The sequence below is a fragment of the Bactrocera tryoni genome, chromosome 1, assembly GCF_016617805.1.
Source record: "Bactrocera tryoni isolate S06 chromosome 1, CSIRO_BtryS06_freeze2, whole genome shotgun sequence".
Classification (NCBI taxonomy): Eukaryota; Metazoa; Arthropoda; class Insecta; order Diptera; family Tephritidae; genus Bactrocera; species Bactrocera tryoni.
Genome location: NC_052499.1, coordinates 83060355 through 83082504, shown reverse-complemented (window position 1 = coordinate 83082504; position 22150 = coordinate 83060355). Strand labels below are relative to the sequence as shown.

The following is a 22150-nucleotide window of genomic DNA, read 5'->3' as shown; positions in this document are numbered from 1 at the left end:
CGTAATATGTTCGCCAACAATGCAACAGGCAGCAGCGTTACCTATAATTGTGTTTTGTGCGGTGTGGCAAAGAAAGCAGTAAGGTACCGTTAAGTTTACTTAACCGCCCCATCACAGCACTCATTTGCCTGCCTAATACTTTTTTATCTACACACACACACACACTCACACACATACATGCATATGGACTTTGCAACTTTTTCGCAACTTCTCACACTGTGGCAAGTTCAGTGGTATTCATCGCAGCACAGTGTTGCATTTGTTTGCTCACATATTCATGCACTTCGCCCATGTGTAGCTTATTTAGTCTAAAAGCAGGAAGCCCATAAGGCATACCAACAATAAAGCAAACACACTCGCAGCCACACGTCGTCGTGCGCCCCGGTCGGTGGTTTCCCCTTTTCCCCGCCCCCGCATTCAATAGTCAAGCTCTGTTTATTTTGCACTAGTTTTCGTTCGGTTTTTTTTTGGCTTTGTTGCTTTTGTTGTTGTTTTCTTTTCGTCTCCTTGTTATTTGCAGTTATTCTCTAAACTTCTTTGTTATTTTTCAATTTCAATTTACTTCGCCGTTGGCAGCCGTTTTTAGTTTTTAGCAAATGAGAAAACTATTTCATTTCATCATCGAGAGTGTTCTGCAGAAATTGGCCTTAATGAAACGGTAAACTTCGTTATTAAAGACGTCTTTTGAGTGGCGCTGGTTATTGATGCAATAAATACAATTTTTTCTATAATTTACCGTTGATTAATTTCATCCTGCCGAAGTTCTGGAACTTCTAAAGAGTAGAGGAGAAAAGTTCTTGAGCTTGCTTCGATTTGCGTATGTTGCTATCAGACTCCGGTAAACTGGATCATTGAGCGTCCCACATAGAAACATTCCGAACTGCTCTCTCACTGCGACTAAATGCTTACCAGAAGTTGGTCCACTTCGCCGCGGAACCTACACGTAGTGTCTTTTTCTCCAACCACACATTTTTCGAAGAGAAAAGACGCAGAGTTTTCAAGGATACATCGAAGATCAAAAGGAAGGTTGAGGGGAGAGTTTTCTGTCGGGAGCTTTCAATCAACTCTTGTCTCAAACTACCAGACCACAGTAGTGTTTTTCAAGCTGAATCGGCAATCATAAAGGCAGTCATAAAGCCGATGTATTTCTCCGAAGTGCAGCTTCTTTTATGAAATTATGCATTCACTGCTATAAAGACCTTGAGTTTGTTGACAGTAAGCGGAAAGCTAGTTAATGAACGTATGACCTCACCAGCAGTAGCATCAAGCTACTTCCATATTAAACTTGTCTGGATGCCTGGTCACAGCGGAATTGTCAAAGATTGTAAAGCCAATGAGCTTGCAAGAAAAGTCACCCAAGTTTCATAATGTTGGGAACGAGATGATGGGACCTCCTGTCTTTCTGCATTAGGACCTTGGATTTATGGGCTTCGCGCGAGCTCAGCAAGCGTTAGTCAGCAACCAGCACTTGTGGTGCTGCGAAAGTCTTCTGGCCTTGAGTGGAACATAAAAGGTCCATTGAACTGCTATCTCTTATTAAGACTCTATAAAATTCGAACACAGTGTTCTACTAACTTTTCGGAAAAAGTCTAGCGTCACCTAGTCAAAAAAAGTTAAAGTTCTTAGAGGTATCTCCAAGAGAAAATTGTTGTACTAATTTGCGCAAAAATTACAATGTATGACTTTAGAAAAGGTATTTAAGCACTCAAAACCACAAATTATATTTTTTTGAAGAAATATTCAAATTTTCTGAAAAAATGCACAAAAAAATTAAAGCTATCCAGAATTAAAGCCCGAATGGGTTAAATCATCTGAAAGCAAATAATTCTACCTTCAAGAGTGTTTGAAACCAACGAAAAATATTCTTGCTTCGGTATTTCCAAATATACCACACTGTAAACTAAGACTATCCAATTTAATAATTTTTAACTATTTAGCAATTTATAGATATTGTAGGCTAAGGCTATGTACCCATTGCGGTGTTGGTGGTAAAAGTCTTGATGTCTGATTAGCAGCCATCTGTCAGCTCAGTTCAGAAAACGGCCTTTGATAATAGAAAATAACTATGAACATTATTGTTTTTATCAAAAATACAATTGGTATTACTAAAAATAATTTTAACTGTTCTGAAAATCTCTAAAAAATATAAAAATTCATTAAAGTGAAGTAAAAGCAGTAAATTTCCTACAAAACTGTGAGTTTTGCAATTTGAAGAATTTTTTTATTGAGTTATAAAATTAAAAAAAAATTAAAATTTTCCTTAAAGTACTCCAACTTCAATTAAAATCCCTTAATATCTTCCAAACGCTTAGGTTTATGAATATAAAATAACGAAGATACCTTTTTGTAGAGCATTAAATTTTCTATAGAATCCATAAAGCGTAAAATTTTTTCAAGTTGTTGAAAGACGTTTTGAGTTTTTCTATCTGATAATAAAAAAAAAAAGAAAACTGTAATTTGGAAAATTCATTCATTATAATTAAAAACCAGGCTTGGAGAGATTTTCGTAGAGGTCTCTATGAACCTATTTCTGAGAGACTCAACCTACTGAACATGGTATATTAAGGGTTACATAGGTTTCCTCGTGTAAAAAACAGTCTTTTATCACAATGTTCTTTCTAATATAAAAAATGAAATATTTTATTAGAATTTTTTATTGTTATTAGCAAAGAAATTCTGAAATTTCTGGAAAAAATATTGTAAACTAGGCCATTAGGACGACATTTACGGAGACTCCTCGGTAAAAAAAAATGCGGCCGCGCTGGCAAGATAACTGCTTACAGGATCATCTAAAGTGAGAAATGTGTGTTTTAGTTAAAACTTTAACGTAGAACTTGGAAAAAAAGAAAGAAAGAAAACAGAGAATTGGGCTTTTCAAATAATTGTGTTCGAAAAAAAAGATTTGCATCTCAAAGACCTGTGTAAAATTTTATGAAGTTCGGTTGAGTAGTTATCGAGAAATCTTGCCAACCGACTTCAATAACACAGTTCCGAGAAAAACACGTTTAAAGACGGCACACTAAGCCTAGCTATCCTCGAGCGCACAAGTTCTCAAGGCTATATCTCTGAAACTGTTACTCTGAATAAACTGTAAATTTAGGACAATATTGTAGAGGTGTTGTAGAATTTAATAAGGCAATAAAAATATAGATTTTTTTGAAACCCGTCAACCCATGTAACACCTTAAGTTTGCCACGAAGTCTGTAATTTTGTATATAAACAAACTAGTCCCTCAGTTTTTAAGATATCGTTTTGAAATTTTGCAAACGTCATTTTCTCTTCAAGAAGCTGCTCATTCGTCGGAACCGCCGATATCATACCACTATAGCATATAGTTGCCATACAAACTAAACGATCGGACTCAATTACTTGTATGGGAAACATTCTTATTTTACGAGATATCTTAATGTTATTTGACATGAACTATTATCTATGATAATAGTACAATCTCTGAAGAAAGTGTTCAGATCGGATCACTATAACATACAGCTGCCATACAAACTGAATAATCGGAATCAATTTAATGTAAGAAATCTTTTGTCTTTGTGGAGATTATAATGGCTTCGGTGCAAGCGAATTTTAGTTTTTTCTTGTTTCGCCTGATTCTGTAACTTATTTTCGTTGAAACTGCTCTTCGTCGCTACACTATGGCCACAGCCTAAAGTACTTGGTGCTCTCACTTGGCATATCGATGTACATAATCCACATGCATATACATATACATACATATGTGAAGTACATGTATGTTGTGTGTATATTTAAGTATTCATATTATGTCCCATGTACATGCAAGCGATTTAGTAGTTTGGCATACTTCATCCTTTTTCATTGTACACGGAAACCGAAACACACACACCTGTGAGCATAAAGTTTCACAATTTTATAGGAAAACACATTTACATATGCTAATGCAGTTTCATATTTTTACCCGTAAAAAGTACTGCTATGCGTTTCATCGAATCGCTCAATCCTTGTTCTTACCGCGCTAAGCTTTTTGCAGTGCAACGCTCGTCGCTACAAATACAGCTTAAGGGAATCAGTGGATATCCGCCGTCAGAAGTATACACTTATCCCCAGCAAGTATTTGCTACATATTTTAAAGCTGCACACGCACACATATACATATGCATATTTATTGTTGCAACTGATGCAATTGTAAGCACAAAGCAAAATAAAACATTATTTTATGCATGTGCAACTAAGTCCCGGTCTTACAAAGCACACACAATACAAAATATGTATATGTGAGTGTATGTGTGTTTGTATATTAAATACAATACAATTCTTACGCTGGCATTTGCAATATTTCTGCGCAAAAGTGATGCCTCTGTATATTTATTTAACCCGCCTGGTCACCTCCCGAGCAACGTTGCCGCAAGTGCCTCGCAGCGTGCAACAGGCATTGGAGTTTGGACGATAAGCTCTGATAGCTTATGATGCCGTCCTTAACTTGAAGGCTTACGCCCACATCTACATACCCGCTTACCGTTGTGAAATACATATATACAGCAAGAACAACCAGCAAGTGGTCGTCCTTCAGCAGCAAGTTGCATGTCCTGCCATCAATGCCCTGCTTTCGCCTCGATATTATGGCATTAGTTACTTGTATTACTATTGGTATTGTTGTTGTTATTGTTAGCCAGCTGAGCTGCTTAGATGGCTGTGTGCCAATCTCCGTGTTGGCCTGTCCTGGCTTGGCTTGCGCCCTCACCCTGCCGCCGCCGGCCGCCCACTCTTCCATTTTATTTACCTTTATCAGATATTTTCCGAACGGCTTTTGTTTCAGTTGCAGCTTCACTTTGTTTACTCTATTTATTTGCTCCTCCAGTATTCCTCATTGTTGTGTATCTCTACTTAGCTGTGTTGTTGCAGTGTTGTGTTGGGTGTTGCAACAGATTTTTGCCTGTCCTGTGTTGCCGGCTGCTGCTTAATGGCCATTGCCGGTAGTGTTGCAAATCAACAGCTTTTAAATTTTAATACTACCATTTGATTTATATTCCTAAGTAGTTTGCTTACCTGTTTCTGTCGCTTCCCGCCACCCACCTATCCGTCGTCCATTCGTCCATGCGGCCATCCTTCGTATTGATTCTTCTGCAATATGAGTTTTTGTTTGGCTTTTGTTTCGGATTTTATTGTTTTGTTTTCGGATTGCAATTGAAATTTTACTTTAAATTGGCATTAATTTGTTGACAATAAAATTTCGTATAAATACTGGGGCACAAAAAAAACCACAGACAAAATTGGTCTAAGAGAGTTATAGTTTGTAAATTGATAGTTGAACTCGCTATTGTTCTACTCTGAGCTTCAGCCGAAGAAGGAAGAAGTTACTGTAAATGTGAAAGGGAAACTCGTAAGATTTTTGGTCATTGGTTTTTATTGATATAGAGTGGAGAATATTACATTAAGGGATCTAGAAATTTGAAATAATCGATTTTTCATAATTCGATAGTTTAGATATTCAAAAATATCTCCTCAAAAGGATTAAAAAAAGATTGTTTAAGGAACCTTTAAAAAGGAAGAGAAAGAAAAAAACACCCACAGAGAAACCACAGAAATTCCAAATTTAATACGGAATGTTTATTATCATTCAAAAGAAAATTCTTTGGCATTTATTTTTTGAAGATTATTTCTTTCAAATGTTGGCCTGGTCGCAGCTACGTCTCAAATAATCCATCCGTTGAGTCCAAGTTTAGATGACTCTTTCGAGCATTTCGACTGGTAACTGCGAATGGCACGCGTGAGGTTTTGCTCCAAGGCCTGAATCGAAGCGGGATTTTCCGCGTAGCCTTAAGATTTTTCATATCCCCACAGGGAAAAATCTAACAGTGCGATATCACACGATCTTGGTGGCCATTCGACCAGCCTAAAACGTGAAATTATCTGCTCACCAAAGTGTTTTCTCAATAAATCCATTGGTTGATACGATGTGTGGGAAGTGGCGGCGTCTTGTTGAAACCAAATATCACCGAAATCACGAGCTTCAATTTCAGGCATCAAATAGCCGGTTATAATGGCTGCATAACTGTCACTATTGAGGGTTACGTTCTCATCGGCATCATTTTTGAAGAAATATGAATCGATGATTCCATCGGCTCGCAAACCACACAAAACTTTTTGGTTTATCTGGATGAAATGGCAGTCTTGAATTCCTTCGGGCTGCTCTTCGTTCCAAATAAGGGAATTTTGCTTGCTTACTACATGTCCATTGAGCCAGAAATGGACCTCATCGGCAAACAAATTTCGGCTCGAAAATGTCGGATCTTCTTGGAGCTTTTCAAAAGCCCATGGAGCGAAGCGTTGTCGATTGGGGAGATCGAGAAGTTTCAGTTCTTGCACAAGCTGTATTTTGTATGTTGCAATTTAAGATCTCAACGTAAAATGCGCCAAGTCCTTCCATTGGTCAGCCCGAGTTACTTTACGGTCTTCGTATACACTAGCTGGACGTGATATATACCCAATAATGAATGCTGAGTTTCAAGATGGGTGATGGTGTTGCGATTAGTAGGCCAATTATGTTAATAAAAGTTGAACGATTTGTAGACGTTGTTTCAGGTGTAAGTATTTAAATGATGAAATGCCAAACAATACTGAAGAAAAGTAGCATGACAGCTCGACAACAATCAAGAGAAATCTGCCAAAAAAAGCCTATTGGAAAGAGTACCTCTGCTTAGATCACTAGTTAGTTTGAAAAATGCCATATAGTGTTGTGTTGAAAATGTGGCAAGACAAGTTTTTTACGTTCTCAAAGCTTCATCAACTCAAAAACCATAATTAAAACCCCTCACAAATGTTCTTCTACATTAACATGCTAATGTATCGGTTTGGAACTCCGATTAAGCAAAGACACACACCGTATTTATGTGTTAATTTCAGTGCTACTAACATCTTCATACCTTGCAAAGTCTTGAAATCTTTTAAGCCTGTTTAGAAACTCATAAAATAAGTTAAATTAATATAAGAAAATATTTATTTAATTACAAGCTAATAACATGCTTCAGGCAAGAGAAGACTAATGAGCACAACCAACCAACTTGAAGGGCAGCAATCGTGTTCGCATTCAACTCGTTCCAATCGACTGCACAAACTGTTGCCAGCCACAGCGCCGCAGCTAAATCAAACAACAACATTTTCAATATTTATTTTTTATCGCTCTTTAGCCGTGTTTATTGCCGGTCTGCTGCACCTGCATCAAGAACCAAGCAATTATCGACAAATACTCATGTAAGTTTGTAAACGCCAATGTATGCAAGCATTCATGCTACTTAGAAAAGGAGACAATGCCACCACTTTGGTTGGTTTGCTAGTGTTCTAATGGCAGCAGCGAACGCCGCGCTGCTTGACGACTGATATTTACTTTTGTGGTCATTAGATGTCTTCTTCGCTTGCCAGCCGGCAGGCAGACGTAAAGCTGCATGCCACATTGGCACAATACGTGGCATAATGAGTGGCGTGAGTGCATAAATATTTTATAATATGTAAAGCGCGCTTGCCATGTGTGGTTTTAATTGCAGTTCAATGATCTATTGGTTTCTGACACACCCTGTGGACAAGCAACTTGCCACTCGTTTCGTTTCGCTGTTGAGCAGACAAGTGCATTCTTTTGCACAAACAATTAAAATAATACTACTCAGAATTTCGCTATTTCTTCTCCTCATTTTTTATTGTTGTTTTTCTTGGTGGCAGAAACGTGCGCGATCGCTAATCGCTTTGCCAATTGCCCACTTGTTCTCCGCTGGCACGGCAAGTGTGACTAATCGCCATTTGCGAGTGGCTTTCAGCCAGCCAGTCGACGAGTCAATCCGTCATTCGCATTGTGTGCCGTTTGCAACAACAAAATGCAGCGCGTTGCACTTTAACTACCGTTTAGGTGGGCGTCGCGGTTTTACTCGCACACACTCACCCACACCTACGCTGCGAATCGGTCATACGCAACACCCACACATGCGGCATGTCATTTTATTATAGGTTTTTCCTTGACGCACTGATGGAAATTTGCATTGCAAAACGACAAGCGTACATGAACAGTTAGTTTCTTATTATAGTTTTTAAGCTAGCAGTAGACTATTATATACATATACATACATATATACATATATTCTGTTTGATAGAGTGGAATTATGTGCCTTGTTTTAGTTTGCGTTGGCGGCTTGAAAGCAAGACACCGTAAAATAGTAAACCGTTAGAGGTATTGCGGAGTTGTAAATTTTGTACGCAAGCATGAATACTTACAAAATGATTGTCTGTTGCGTTATTTTACTAGAATATATACATATATCGACTATACATGAGTTTCCTCGGGTAAAAAACAGCTTTTTTTCAAAATTTTTTTCTCATATAAAAAATGAAATACTTTATTCGAATTTTTTATTGTTACAAACATCCACTTCTAACAGAGAAATTCTGAAATTTATTGTTAAAAAAAAATTTTAAACTCGGCCATTGAAACGCCATTTTAGGTAATCCCTCGGAAAAAATATGCACCCGCGTTGGCAGGATAACTCCTTATAGGATCACCTAAAGTGAAAAAGTCGTGTGTTAGTTGAAACCTTAACTTAGAACTTGGACGAAGGACAAAAAAACTAAAAATTGGATTTCTGGCATGGAAAAAATCTGTTTCATCCAAGTCTTTGAGAATTGTATCTTTCGAGAAATCTTGCCAACCGACATCAAACACACATTTTCGAGAAAAACGCGCACAAGTTCTCAAGGCTGGATCTCCGAAACTATTACTCAGATAACCTTGAAAATTAAGGACAATATTCTAGAGGTATTCTAGAATTTAATAAAACGCAAAAAAATCGATTTTATGAAACGCGTCAACCCCTTAAATATTATTTCGAAAAATCGTATTTAATACGAAAAAATATAATTACATTGTTGATGTTGTGTTCAGCTTGTGCTTGAAAACCTTATTTTTTCAAAAAATTATATTTTTTAAATATATGAGAATCAAGTAGCAACGCTATAAATTGAAAATTTTATAATCTTAAATATTTAGTGTCACTGAAATTATTCTAAATTTTTAAGTGGATATCTCTTTTGAAATTTTATCTGGGTTGCAACCTTGTACAAGTTGCATAGTAATGTTCATTAATTGCAAATTATTCAACTTTTTATGTCATCCAAATGATGCCTAGTGTTTAGTACATTTTTGGAATTTTATCTGGTGGCAACCTTGTCCAATTTATACGTAAATGCATGTATTTGTAAATAGTTTAAGCTTGGTTGCTCACACTAAAGAAAAATTTATTATGAGGTTGCTTAAAAATAGTAATTTAAAATATGTGGCAACTCCATATTTTAATTTATTTAATTTGCAAGTATTTGCAAATGGTTTAAACTGTCTTGCACTAAAGCAAAATTTATTATGAAGTTGTGTAGTTAAAAATAGTAATTAAAAATGTGTGGCAACTCTAAATTTGTATTTTTATATATTTTTCTTTTTAGTATTTAATAAATTGTTATTAAAAATTTCTGTAATTTTTGTCATACATGTAGTGTTATGAAGTATGTTAAAAATAGTAATAAAAATGTTTGGCAACTCCATATTTTTATTAATAAATTTTTCTTTTTATATTTTTCTTTTCAATACATACATATTATTTAATAAATTGCTATAATTGCTATAATAATTTTTTCAAAATATTTTTTTATACATATGGTAACCCTGTTTTAATTTTTCTGAAAAATTGAAGTAAAAGTTTCATAACCTGGAAGAAAATTTGCATGACAGCTCTGTATAGAAAAAATAATTTTTAAGCTAAATTTTTATATTAAGCAAATAAAAATGAAAGCTGGATATAATCTTGGTTACGAGGTTGCCAATTTAGACGATATCATGTTGTGAAAATTTCGAGAGATGAGGCCAGTGCGTTATTGCTCCAATTAAGATCAATGAATTTCTTGACGAAATAATTGTTTTGTGGTTGATTATTGTTCAATCTGTCATCGCAACTTGCTGCAGCCATTTTCTAATCAATTTAGTTTAATTGTTAGATCACTTATACTAAGTTTTCTCTTCAACGAATTAGAAATAAACATATTTTCCTTCTAACCTACCGCATGCGACCACCCAAGTAATGCCCACGAACTAAGCACGAGCACACTTATGTCTGTGTGTAATTAAATTTCCGACCGCACTAAACGCAAACAAAAACAAAAATAAAATTAAACGAAAAAAAAAAATTGACAGCGCTCAACAATTTAGTATGTGTCAACGTTGACATTCAAAAAGAATTTTCAGGTGTAGCTTTACGGTGTTGTGACAAGTGGACACGAAGTCATATGCAGCCGCTTCGTCTGTTAATTAGTTTTCAAAAAATAATTTGTACCCAAGTGTGTTTTTTGTTTCTGTATGTTATGAAGTGAAATTTTCTAGAGGTGCAAATAAGACACTCAACGCTTTCCTCAATTTGCTATGCACAAAGGGAATACAAGCAGAGCTGACAGAAGCCATATGGTTGATGGTTTTGGAGAGATTAAGAAAGTGACGAGACCAGCAATGTTATTTAGTGGGCATCGTGTGGAAGAGAGGTAGACAGTAGAGTAGACAACTTTGTTAGTGTCAAAACGTTTTGCTGCAGGAACTTTTGTTATAATGGGTTGTCAAAAAAGTATTTTTATTGAATTTTTTTTATATTGAAATTGAAATGAATTTTTGATGACTCATGCCCAGCTCTTGACCGATGCTACGGCTGCTACTATGCCAGTCTCTTTTGACCAATTCAGCGATTTTATCGCAATTTTCGACGACAGGCCTTCCGGAGCGTGGCGCAACTTCGACCACCTCTACACCAGAACGAAAATGGTGAAATCATCGTTGTGCGGTGGAAATGGAAACTGTATCGGGTCCATAAACTGCACAAATTTTATTGGCGGCTTGAGATGCATTTTTGCCTTTATCGAAGTAGTACTGTAAAATATGCCGTATTTTCTCTTTATTTTGCTCCATGTTTGCGATGCTATAACTCACGAAGGGCTTAAAAGAAACGACAATCAATCAAACACGTGTTAGCGCGTGAAATGAGCTTTCCAAAAAGGTATAGCATGACCCGATGCGACGAATAAAACTAGAACCACGCGCTTTCAGCGCCAACTAGCGAAAATATCGCAAGACTTTTTTGACAACCTATTATATGTCTTAGATAAGAAATTTCTATTATTTTATATTAGGGATGCCAGAAAAGAGAATCTGTGAAATATCTTTTTTCTTTGAAAACAAACATTAAAAAAAGTTAATTTCTGTTGTACCGAAGCTATAATAATAGTTGTACCGAAAATATTATAACAAATATAAAAGGTTCTTTTGAAGAACTTGCCTCCGATTGTTCAGTTTGTATGGCAGCTATATGCTACAGTGATTCGACATGAACAATTTCTTTGGATATTGTATTGCTTCCTTAGGCAGTAACCCATGCCAAATTTCCTGAAGATATCTTTTCAAATGGAAAAGCTTTCCATACAAGCATATGATTCCAATTGTGGTGCGGTATGGGACGTATCAACAAATGAGTAGCTTTTTTGGGAGAAAAGTACAGCTGCAATATTTCAGAGCGATATCTCAAAAATTGAAGAATTAGATCATAGATATACTGACAGACAGACTGACAGACAGACTGACAGACAAAAGGTCGTGGCCAAATCGTCTATATATATTTTATGGGGTCTCTCACGTATCCTTCCAGGTGTTACAAACTTTGTGGTCAACTTAATATACCCAGACTATTCAGGGTATAAAAAGCATGCCACCGGAAGTGCATATCCCTACTCTTCTTATCATATCAGCCTGCACTAACTAAAGCGCTGAAATTCTACGAAAATTATGCTGCTTCTTCCCTTCAAAAAATCCATAACTTTTTTTTTTTTTTTTATTTTCCACTTTTGAAAGCTGCCAGAGCTCCACTTTCGCAGCCCAAGTGCCAAGGCTACGCGCCATACTGAAGATTGCAACAACAACGAAAAAGCGCACGAATATTTACTCCGTTATATTTAGCACAATTGCAGCATGCCACAAATATGTGCATGCCATGAAATTTACACACTTGTGCTGCATGGCTGAGTGCCGGCGTGGCAGCAGCGTATGTTTGTGCCACATTCAAAATTTATGAGCGAAAATTATTAAGAAAACTGTTGAATGAAGAATGGGCTGCCGGCCGTTGTTGTTGTTGGTGGGCTCATTTAATTTTATTGCCGCAGCGGCAGTAAACTACACAAGTGCAGCAGGCGCAAGCATATGAATGCACATGCATGGGTGTATGTGTGTGTGCGTCGTCTGGTTTAAAAAATGCGCGCACGCGGATTAATGACTGTCAGTCGAAGACTCGCTGGCAGGCAGTCAATCAGTCGGCGCAGGTTTATTAGTGTGCGTTGTTTGTGTGTGTGTGGTCGCTGCTGTGCTGCATTTGAGGCAGCGACAGCTTGCTGCCTGGCTGCTGCAACATTGCAAGCAGTTAGTATTTGTTGGTTGATGTTTTTTTGCGGGACTTTTGACACATGTTGCACATATATGTAACCACACAAGCACACACTGTTGCAAGTTTATGAAGCGCGTCGGCAAAATTTGCCACTATGTCAATCCAGCTGACTTTATGACAACTTTTAATGTCAGCCACTTGATGAAGGATGCGCATTTCGCCGTATTAATGCCTTGTTGCAAGCACTGGATTCTCATCTCGAACTTTATTGCCACCCGAATGGCAAACTAAATTTCATATGCGCATGCTGTGCAAGTGGCAAAGTAGCATGTGGCAAGTGCATGGCATGCGGATTTCGGGCGAAATTGCGTGTGTAAAACGCTTGCATTTAGCAGCGTTTGAGGCAAGTATCTCTAACTGGCATGGAACATGCATTTATAAATAAATTTGTGTGGCAACATATTATGAATAATGCAAAAGGATTTTCACGAATCACAAGTGTCCTTTGTCGCTGATTGCTGGCAAATGGGAATTGTGGGGTACGCTATCAAAAGCGAGACATCCATGTCGTCACGCTCCCGCACAGCGTCCGCCGCTGTCTGTCAGCACCTCGCCAAACAATGAGTGCAACAATGATTGCAGAAAATTGCTAACGGTATGTGTATGTATGTATGTCTGCATCGGGGTGGCATAACTCAGCATTAGATTCCATAAAATACGTGAATGTGGCAGCAACAAAGCGTACATTCATCGCCTTTGCCATTGACAGCGCGCGCCCCACTGTTGTTGCAACATCTGCACGATTTGTCATTTTAGTAAAGTGGCAAGGCATGTGCTACTACATGCTGCAGCAAACACATGACAACAATGTGGTGGCAGTGATCTGCGGAAATTAGTGCGGCAACATCGTTGCAACAGCGGCAGCAACCGCAGCACCATTCATCAACGTTGCAATAAAATGCGCGTGCGCCAATGTTGCACAGCAACATCATTTGTCCCGGCAATTTGACAGTGCAACGAGAGGAATGCGCGCTTGCAACAGCCGCATCCCAACGCACGTTGGGTGAGCAACTCATCGCTGACAATAATGGAGGCGGGGGCGATGAGTTTGATGTGTTTTGATAATGTGTGGAGGGGAGTGAGAGCGGTAGTAAACATTTTTCGGAATACACTTAATTGCCAAAAAGTGCATAAAAGCATTAAAGTATTTCTTGGGACAACTATCCGACTATTGAAAATACGATTTTTTGCACTAAGTTTATCGATATATAGTCTAAAAAAATTTTTTTTTTTATTTTTAAAGCTGAACTATTCAAGAATATGTCTACAAGTGGATTTTTCAAACTTCAATTTATTTTGAGGAAAACTGTCTTTTTTAAAGTCATACGCGCGATGTCTTCGGTTCGAGTGGACCGATTTACCTGAAAAGTTACTTTTAGTTAGTCTTCTTTCTAGACTTATCTAGAGATTTGCAACCATATTCTGTACAAAGCTTTGTTCTCAGTTCAGAGTTATCCATCCTACTTTTTTAAAGAAAAAACACAGAAATCTCAAATTTAATGGGAAATGTTTATTATCATTCGAAAGAACATTCCGTCGCATTGATTTTTTGAAGAACTATCTCTTTCAAATGCTACCCCGTCCACGTTTCCGAAGGTCTGTCCATTGAGTAAAATTTTCGACTGATAACTGGCGTATGACGAGCGTGATGTTTTGCTCCAAGGCCTGAATCGAAGCGGGATTGCCCGCATAGACTTTAGGCTTTACATATCCCCACAGAAAAAAGTCTAACGGTGTCATAACACACGATCTTGGTGGCCAATCGACCAGCCTAAAACGTAAAATTATCTGCTCACCGAAGTATTCTGTCAATAAATCCGTTGGTTGATGCGATGTGTAAGAAGTGGTGCCGTCTTGTTGAAACCAAATGTAGCTGAGATCACGAGCTTCAATTTCAGACATCAAATAGTCGGTTTTCATGGCGCGATAACGGTCGCCATTGGTACGTTAACACCGGCATCATTTTTGAAGAAATATGGACCGGTTATCCGCTGACCACAAACCGCATCAAACCGTTTTTTGGGATAAAATGACAGCTTTTGAATCTCTTCTGTTTGCTTTTCGTCCCAAATGCGGCAGTTTTGCTGGTTTACATACCCATTGTGCCAGTAATAGGCCTGATTGCTGAATCAAATCTGGTTCGAAAACGTCGGATCTTCTTGGAACTTTTCAAGAGCTCATGGAGCGAAACGATGTCGTTTGGGAAGATCGAGTAGCTTCAGTTCTTGGACAGCTGTATTTTGTACGCTTTCAGTTTAAGATCTCGACGTAAAACGCTTCAAATTGTTCCATACGTTAGTCCAAGTTGCTGCAAACGGCGACGAATCGACTCTTCACGGTCTTCGTGAACACGCTCAGCTGCGGTTGCTATATTCACAGTGTGCTGGACGTGGTATGTTCGGTCGCATACTATCCAACAATGAATTCTGGGTCTCAAGGTGAGTGATGGTGTTGCGAATTGTACGCTCAGTAGGCCAGTTATGTTGACCACAAGTTGATCGAAGCGGACAAGCACATTCTTTACAGAGCGTGAATTTTCGTAATAAAGTTGAACGAATTGTAAACGTCGTTCAAGCGTAAGTATTTCCATGATAAAATGCCAAATAATATTGAACAAAAATAACATGACAGCTGGACACGACTCACGGGTGATCTGTCAGAAAACGGCTATTGAAAAAAGAATCTATGCTTGGATCACCGATTACCATATGTCTTGCGACATTTCAAGTTTATATACAAGCAATATTGTGTCCAATTAATGAGACTGGTATACAAGTAGTAATAAGAACCTTTGTATTTCCCTCTACAGAGTGAGCTCTCGTTTTTGAGGTCGATCTTTGGGTAACCATTCATTTTGAAGAATATTCAAATTTCTTTCCAGATTTTACACTCATTATCTCTCTTCTTTTCAACTTTTTTTTATAAGTCAGTTTAAGCCTACATTGCTTTGTCAGATAAGAAAGATAATATGTGGACTCGCTTTGCAAATACAATGTGCTCTTTTAGAAGTATATAAAGATGCTGTCAGTTGTTAAAAGAGGAGGAAACTATAAAACATCTTCTATGAGAATGTCATGCTCTATAAGGAAAATAATGGCAACTATATCGGAAGAGGGTTTTTTGACGACGTCTTGGAGGCTGCTTTTTTCATACTGATGAACTTCATCAGAAGCACGGTGTGGTTCAGAGAGGAGACAACAGAATGAGGAGGCTTTTATCCCGTTCGTTTCGCAATGAGCCCCTTAAAAGTCTAGTTGCTTCGTTAGACAACCACTTTATCTACCTACCTATCTACTTAGAGATATATTATATCCTAGAGACTTAGCTGTCAGAGGCTGTCGAGGCTTCCTTGCATTCAGAAAAAGTTACTAGCTGCGGTTTCTTGTCCATACTTTATAAAACTAAAGATGCGACTAACTTCACTATCAACGGTAAGCGCTAGAGGCAAATAATGCGCGACTTTTTGGTTCGTCAGGTCTATTATATTATTATATTCTATAACTCACAGAAGAAAAACTCCTTTAATATTTTCATTATGTCTTAGTTAAGATTTTTTGACTACAGAAAACTTGATATAATCAAATTATTTAAATTCTTACTAAAATTTATTTATTTTTTCTCACTTTCAGGTAGCGACCATGATGTCCTGCCCCCTTCCCATGCCATTACCTATATTGACTTCAGCACTACACAGCGATTTTTCACCGGTTCACATTGGTGTTAAGGTATGTTTTATTAAAAAAATGAAAAAAAAAATTTTATAAAATAGTATACAAATTAAGAAAAAAATGTAAATTAATCTAAAAAAAATTTTTTTTAAAGATATGAACTTCAGATTTGAGCCAGGACTTTTATGACTAATTTTTTCATGTGCCAGAGAGGTAAATAATGCAACATTATTAAAAAATTAACTCCAACGCCTAGAATATTTTGATTGAATAACCTAACCTCGCTTATTACAACATTTACCATGGCAACAGCTAGCAGCTTACTTCAAGCCACCAGAACACACTCAATAGAGTGAGTGCATGAATATTTTTCCAATAAAACCATATTTATGAGCTCAAAATATGTTCCTCGAGCATAATGTGCAAGTGTTGCCTCGATGGCTGATTTTGTACTTTGGCCCATTAAAAGCCAACCGCAACGAATTAGAAGTGCCACAGGAATGAGGGCGGCCGCTGAGCCCATTTTGCGCCCATTTACATGTCGTTCCGCCGGTAATTTGTTTGTATTACACTGCAAATACACACTGATGCTGTTGTTGTAACTAAGCGTTCACTTTTACTATGTTTGTTGTAAATAATATGTCTTCTGGCTGCTTTGTTGTCGCATAGCATATGTCCTCTCGAAGTGTATGTGTGTGAGTTGTGGCAAGAAATGGCCAAGTATATTTCATGACCCCAAATCAAGTGACAGCAACTATGTGTTGGCATATATTTGTGTATGTGTGTGTGTGTGTGTGTGTCCCACTTCAAAGGACACTCAGTTTGATATGACAATAAGAAACCCATATAATACAGGGTGATCATTTTTTAATGGCATTTAACTGCACACTGGGCCAACAATTTCCTTGGACGATAAAAAGTCCTCGGTGGTGTGTGGAGCTTTCGCCCTTCCTGACCCAAAACGCAAAATAATGATGTCACATTGAATGATAAGAAGTCAGCGACCGAATAAGTTTCGCTGCAGGTGTGTGAGTGTAATAGTAACAACAACAACAACAACAACAACAACAACATGTAACAACACGACATTAAGTGAAGCGCCGCACTTGAATGGGGTGTAAAACAATTTTTTGGTTGTACCGTTATGCTCTGCACAACTTCCCCGCAAGCGCCGAGGTAAGACAAGTGGAATTTATGCATGCAACTGTGGCGGGGAGTGTGGCACATGCGTCATTTCGTAAGCATTGTGTGAGTGTTTTTGATAAATGCGCGCAATTTTTTATTTAATGTGTGCTGTGTGTGTGTGTGTTTGTGTGCCACGGACAGCTTGCAAGAATATTTATTTCACTTGAAGATCCGGAGATCCGTTACGCAGTGCGACCAGAGCGCGCATACACACACACGCGCGCGTATACAAGTGGAAATCTATTTTAAATAACACATTTGAGCGTTGAAAAGATAGCGCCGCGTCGCGCAGGAAACCGCATTGTCCGCTTAATGGTCGCTCATTAACGTCTGCTCCGGCGACTGATGGCCGAGTACTTTGCAGTTGGGAATGCGCTAAGTTGGCGCTCAAGTTGCTGCTCCACAACTGCTGAAGGAGTGAAGTGTAGCAGCATAGTTGATGATATCTCTAAGCAGCCGCCTTTGGCGTGATCCCGCTGAGAAAGGGTTGAAGACGCTCGAGAAATATGCAAACGCATTGATTGTGTAAATGTTGCCGCTGTCAATGATATATCGTCGGCCACTTAGTGAAATGCATTCGTGTTGCTCTGCCATTGGTTGGTCGTTTTGTTGTTGCTTCATCTTCACGTCGCGTAGTTTCACCTCGATTCATAGCTTGAGAAATGGTTTGTGATTTATGAAAATGACATTGCATTATTTAAGTACTCTGTGCAGACATTTCTGATTTTTGTTTGTATGCCACCTGCTGTGGAAGGAGTTTGTTGGCATTTATTCGAGTCACGGAAACTGTGAAACCCCTTTCAATGTAAGCTTGTTTTCAAAAAATAAAACGTGTAAGTTTCTCGTTACTTTGTCAGGTTGAGTTTCCTTGACCTTTTGATGAAGTATCTACTTCTAGGGCAAAAAATAATAGGACTTTGTTTATAATTTAAAAACTCTTAATTTATTCTTCAAAATCTATGTCGTTCCCCTGAAAGTAATTTCCTTGGTACCAATACGCTTGTGCCAACGTTTTTTCCGACACTCGAAACAGTTCTTTAATGCAATTTCCGGAATAGCCTTCAATCCGCTTAGCGATTCACGTTTAATGTCTTCAAATGAGTCAAAACGGTTTCTCCGGAGCGGTCGCTTGAGTTTGCTGAATAGCCATAAATCACACGGAGCTAAATTGGGCGAATATGGTGGGTGCGGCACGATATTGATTGAAAATTTGGCGAAAAACTCACGAAGAATCAGTGCAGTATGCGACGGTGCATTATCGGTATGTAAAAACCAAAAGTTGTCGGCTTATAATTCCGGCCTCTTTTTACAAATATCTTCCCGCGAACGACTCAAATAGTATTCCTTGTTGGCAGATTGTTCGGTGGGAAGAAATTCTGAGTGCACCACACCTTGATAATAGAAGAAAACTGTGAACATAACTTTGATTTTTGAGCTGCTTTGACTTGTTTACGACTTCGGCTCACCTTTCCCACGATATTCGACCGATTGATCGTCTGTTTCCGGGCCGCAAGCATAGATCCAAAACTCGTCGTCACTAATAATACGTTTCATGACATCCTGGTAGTTGGAAAACATTGTTTCACGGACATTAACGCGATTCTGTTTTTCGAAAAAATTTTATGATTTTAACCTAAATTATATTTCAAAATAGTTTTCGCTGATATTTCAACGATGCCAGTAAGTTCTGCGACTGTTAATTACTGTTTTTCAAAATATTCTCTATTAAGATCTATATTTAGGTATCTTCAAAACATGAGTTTTGAGTGCATCAACCACCTTCATATGTGTCGAAAAACGTTAATTTATCTTTTACGAAAAATTTTGAAAGAAAACACACAAAAACGATTGCGTACCATTCAGAATTTACTGTTCTGTTGTATAGTTGCGACATGTCTAGTTCTTCCAAAAACACATTCAACCTTTTGTTGGATTAGGCTGAACTGGAAACATCCATACAGTCGATCGCTGTTTACTTTCGGCCTCATACGTGTGAATTCAAGGTTCATCAGCACGAATAATATACAAGTCATAGACGTGTTACAAAGCACCGTTATTTTATTTTTTATGCACTATTGAATGTATGCTGATCCCATTAATGCTTATAGTTGGTTCGATCTGACGAAAGGGTCCATGATGATTTTGCGATATCAGTTTGCGCATATCTTCAATAGTTTCCAGAAACACAACTGATTTTGCAAGACTTTCTCGTAATTCATTTTGGGAGTGATTTACGACCTCGATTGAATTCACCACAGCCTAAATAAGCAATGGTCCTTAATGTAGCTTCGTCGTATTGTATTGAGTTTATCGATGTACTTTTGCTGAGTTAATCCACGTCCAAAGTTGTAAAAATAATCACACGAAAATGTTCGTGATTTAATACAATTTTTTTTAGTAAAGTTCTTGTATAGAAAACTATTTTATTGGACAAGATGCCGTCACGAAGTTTGGCATATATTATTGTTTAAGGCAATGCTATCAGTCAGATCCAGAAACCATAGTATAAAGCTGACATACAAACTAACCGTTCAAAATGAAATTAAGAAATATTTATGCCCTATTTATGCCATAAGAAATACACCTGTAGAGGGTATTAAGCTTCGTCCGAAGTTTACTTTTTCCTTGGTTTCTTATAGATATTTTTACCTTCTTTTTTTGAAGGAGAACTTCTCATGAGCTTTTTTTGGTTTTTTTTTTGATATTTTTCTTATTTTTTAAATTTTTATTTTTTTTTATTTCTTAATTTCTTAAATTTTTATTATTTTTTATTTTTTATTATTTTTTTATTTTTTTATGATTTTTTTATTATTTTTATGATTTTTTATTATTTTTTATGATTTTTTTATTATTTTTTTTTATTTTTTTTTTTATTTTTGTTATTTTTTTAATATTTTTTTTTGTTTGCTCCCAGTAGAAATTACTAGATTATTTTACAGCATTCTGTAACCGTATTTTGTTACTGGACTTAAAATACTTGCAGAAAGTTTCTTTCCAACGGACTATAAAATGCAATTCTATTAATTTGCACCTCCAGCTTGATATTGTAGCGTTATGAAATCCACTAAAATTATTTACGAATTGCTTGACTGAAAATTCTAAGTCTAGAGATTCACTGGTTAATTTATGAGTAAGACTTTAAAGCTGTTGTCTACATTCAGGCGTTACTTCAATCCTAGTTTGTTGCATTGGGACTAGCGTAGTGTTCAATCTACCCGGCTGTAAGTCGCAAACGTGTACATCACACACGCACACTAATATACTGTATTGACATAATTATACATATAAACACATACATACATTTATTCTCACAAACACTTTTTCTTCAACTGTATTTAAGTATGTGATGCATCATCTAAGCCATTATAGATAAGCAATTGTTTACACTCGTCACTTCCAGCTTCCTTTACCGTTGCGAGTGTGTGTCTTTTCACTGTTCTTTCTTTTGCTTTCTTTTCTTTCGCCATATTTGCTCTTTTTGCGCTTAATATTGCCACTGAGAATACAATTTCCTAACCAATATAAATGTGTTTTTAATTTGTTGCAAAGCAAGATTTACAAATGATGCTTTCTGTGTGCCACAACGCAAGCCTGGTGGATGCAACACATGCCCTAGCTGCCAAGCGCTCTGCCAGAGTGCTGCTCACCTTTTCTTTTTTCTGCGATTTCTAGTTGTTGTTGAGAAATTAGTTTGCGTTTTCTCATTTTGTGAGTGTGTGTATGAGCGTGCGTGTGGCAGCGCCCTGGGACACTGCACACACATGCATACGTGCCACATTAAGCGGCAACCGAGCATTCATGCTTTTGTTAACATTAAAAGAGTGTTTGTTCCTTCGTTTGTTGCTGTTGTTGTTGCTGCTGTTGAGACGTAGAAATTAATAACCGACCAGTCAGGCAAGTCATTCAGCCTGTGCCTGCGTGGCTGCCCGGCTGCCAGTGCGGGCCAAGTCGGGCTCAGCTGCTGTTGACACTTCCTTTGTGCCGTGCTTAAAGTGCGGCTGCCTGTGTTGGCTGTGGCTTAAAGGAAAAACGGCCAGTCAGTTGGCAGTGGCCACAATTTGCTGACACAACCCACGACTACACTACTTGTGACACGCACCACCACAACAACAACAGCCACAGGAGCAACGGCGGCAGTCGGCGCTGTCCGGCAGCGGCCATAAGTTTCACACGACCACAATGCCGAGTAACGGTAAAGTAAAAGCAATGCCAACATGATAAATATCCCTTTTTTCCCACTGATTTTTCCAAGTACTTACGACAGTCCCCCACTCCAACCGCCTAATAACCCGCATCTGCAACACTATTGCAATTTGCTCGGTTGTTTTTTACCCTCCGTCGGAGTTTGTATTCGCACTTTTATCGTTTCATGCTTGTCAAGCGTGTTTTTCTGCTTTTTATTGTTGCTGTTTTTTGTGTGTCCGCTTGTAATTTGTGCGTGCAACAAGTTTGACAAACTTTGCAACACCAATTTTTCCAGCAAATTGGTACAAACGGGCTTGTGGTAGGGAGGAAAGCGGGAGGGGGTGCACATGCCGTCCACTCCAAAAGACTAATGATGGCACATTAAGTGTAGCCAAAATTGAAATTGAATTAATCAATTGCGGTTAAAGTGCTCAAATGCTCGTTTGCCTCTGCTTTTTTTCTTTTGCTCGTCTGTCATTTCTTTTCCGGCATTTTTTCGTTTTTCGTAACCGTTGTCGTTTTTCTAGTAGATATTTTGAGTTTTATGTTTTTGCAGTTTTTGCCTTTTTCTATGTTTGGCTAATTTATTCACCTTTCTTGTCAGTGGTAATTATAGAAGATTTCTTATAAAAGAACTAG

General features: G+C 37.8%; 1 protein-coding gene across 5 annotated transcripts in view; it reads left to right on the top strand.

Moving 5' to 3' along the window:
- The window catches only part of LOC120766250 (polypyrimidine tract-binding protein 1), a 420921-nt gene that overhangs the window by 87220 nt on the left and 311551 nt on the right, over positions 1-22150 (top strand). For all 5 annotated transcript variants that reach the window (XM_040091635.1, XM_040091634.1, XM_040091637.1 and 2 more), the window contains one exon: positions 16103-16198. In XM_040091635.1, the coding sequence (XP_039947569.1) occupies positions 16112-16198 (87 nt within the window). In that variant the 5' untranslated portion in view covers positions 16103-16111. The remainder of the gene's footprint in view (positions 1-16102; positions 16199-22150) is intronic.